Source organism: Clarias gariepinus, chromosome 2 (genome assembly GCF_024256425.1).
Source record: "Clarias gariepinus isolate MV-2021 ecotype Netherlands chromosome 2, CGAR_prim_01v2, whole genome shotgun sequence".
NCBI classification, from domain to species: Eukaryota; Metazoa; Chordata; class Actinopteri; order Siluriformes; family Clariidae; genus Clarias; species Clarias gariepinus.
In genome coordinates, this window is record NC_071101.1 from 1,308,385 (window position 1) to 1,310,931 (window position 2,547).

At 41.4% G+C, this 2,547-nt stretch overlaps 1 gene segment (V, D, J or C); it reads left to right on the top strand.

The window, feature by feature from the left end:
- Positions 1 to 1,469: 1,469 nt before the first annotated feature.
- On the top strand, positions 1,470 to 2,133 carry LOC128512177 (immunoglobulin kappa variable 4-1-like). The segment is given in 2 exon segments: positions 1,470 to 1,622; positions 1,750 to 2,133. Coding segments are annotated over 2 exon segments (420 nt in total).
- The last annotated feature ends 414 nt before the right edge of the window (positions 2,134 to 2,547 follow it).

Sequence of the window (2,547 nt, forward strand, 5' to 3'; positions counted from 1 at the left end):
TCTTCTACTGTGTAAGAACTAGGAATAAAATTGCGAGAAAACAATCAGTCCTTCCCATTCTTTCAACCAATCAACAGCATTACTTACATCACCGTATGTTTCTTGTATCAATGCAACATCAATATTTTTCTGTTTCACCAGTTTGTTTCACATACAGTTTCTCTCTTTTTATGTGGTTTCTTGCCCCATCAATATTTAGACTTGCAACATTAATACTACTCATTAAAAAATATAAAAAGAAGAAGTGAAATAAGAATAAATAGGTTAAATGAACTGTAAGAACTATTTGAAAATAAGTTATGTTTAAACTTTCTAAAAGTCATTATCAGCAGTTTCTTTGTTGATTTTTGTAATAATCTTTTTTAAGCGAGCAATTTCTGACGTATCAAAGCCTTTTTCTCTTCTAAAACTGTTTTGGCAAGTGGTCTTCTACTTTAAGATTCTGTCTCCGCTTGGTGCGCTTAAGGAAATCTTTCTTATTTGCTGTATGCACAACTACAAGCTGTTCTTCTCGTGGATTAAAATTAAAAACAGAATCTGATAAATAGCCTCCACTGTCTGATTCTTTTTCATCCATCCTTGACTTTTTTGGGGGGTTGTTTGCCTTCTTGCTCTTTATTTCTTCTTCATTTAGCTGTTTTTTTAAAGGTGAGGTTGTTTTCAATATTTTCCTCATCACCTGTTGCTGGTGCACTACTCTACATTACTCTATGGGTAACTCTAACCTTGAGTCAGGATCAGCTGTATTTTTTTCGGTCGAGTTGACCCCTTTTGGGATCAGTGCCACCTCAGTGGTTTTTTGGGTTGCCGGCTGGGTTTGGGTCTCGTTCTCAGTAGGGTTTCTGGGGCACACAGCTGCTGGCCGAGCTGTTCTTGCAGGGGGAACGACCTCAGCAGACTCAACTCAGAAGTGCCAGAGTTCTGAACTTTTCAACATTGTATACAAAAATCACAATGGCACTGTTCATACGGGAGGCAGCGACTATATTCTTCTGCCCAACCACCTCTCCAACTGCTAAACAACATTCCTCTCCACCGGCCGCGCACACCACTCTCACACCGCGCCAATGAGTCAAACTCTTACACAGCCTCGTGCTTGAAGCCACCATGCTCCCGCAGCACGTTGCACATACTCACTTACACACACACACACACACACACACACACACAAGCTGCTTCACTCACACACTCGCACCACAAACTAAATTAATCCGAGATATTATTCAGAAAAAAAATGGGAGAATGGCAATCGCTTTCACCCCTCACAAGCTACTCGTACTCCACCGTGCATGCACAGAGAGAGAGAGAGAGAGAGAGAGAGATTAGTGAAGTGAGAGAAATTTACATGAAGACCCAGAATAGAGCAGCACTTTCACCAGATGTTCAACTTTGTTCTGCTTATTAAGAGTCCAGGAATATTAATGTACACACACACACACACACGTTTCCATAGAGAGAGGTTCCACTTTGCATTAGCAGCTCATGCTTCAGCGCTCTGCGAGTGTTTATAGCCCTGTGACTTTAACACTTCATGACTGAGAGCTGCTGCTCAGCGACTTCACCCACAGCAACCATGAGTTTGATCAGCGTCTTCATCTGCACACTGGCCCTCTGCGCTCGAGGTAACACAATGTTTTATCTTCTACTGTTCAGCTGACAAATCCATGTGAAGTAGGCCGACTAGATGAACTTCAAACTCAACATCATTATTAATGTAGGGAACCCATTTATTCTTCTGATTTTTTTCAGGATCCAGAGGTCAGGTGACTGTGACTCAGAGTCCTGCAGTGAAATCAGTTTCTCCAGGAGACACAGTCACCATCAGCTGTAAAACCAGTACTCCTGTTTTCTTTGCTAGTAATTTTGATTGTTTGTCCTGGTATCAGCAGAAACCTGGAGAAGCTCCTAAACTCCTGATCTATGCTGCTAACAGTAGAGAATCAGGTGTTCCAGATCGTTTCAGTGGCAGTGGGTATGCAACTGATTTCACTCTGACCATCAGTGGAGTCCAGACTGAAGATGTTGGAGATTATTACTGTCAGAGTTACCATAGTGGTAACGTGTTCACACAGTGTTAGAGCGTCGTACAAAAACCTGTGTGAGTGTGACTGCTGCAGCTGGGACCTACTGCAGGTGCTGAGGGACACACACACACACACACACACACACACACACACTACAGTAAGTGTATAAGTGTATATGATGAAGCTGACTTTGCTGAAACATACAGCTGTGTGTCATTAGCCTAGCAGTGGAAGCTAACAGCATGTTAATGAATCATTTTACCCAGAGGCAGCATGTAGAGGGAAAAAGCACTGGGTCTAGAACAGAGCTGTCTCAGTGCTGGGATCAGGACTAAATACTGACTCAGACATTTCATCTACAGACAACACAAAGTGGGTTCGGACTCTTAAACCACATTTACACATGAATGAATTTTATATTCATCAAGCAAAACATTTCCCGTAATATAACATTATATTGAAAAAATATAAAAACACTAGATGTACTGTTCATAATTAGACATAATCAGTATTTGCACACTCA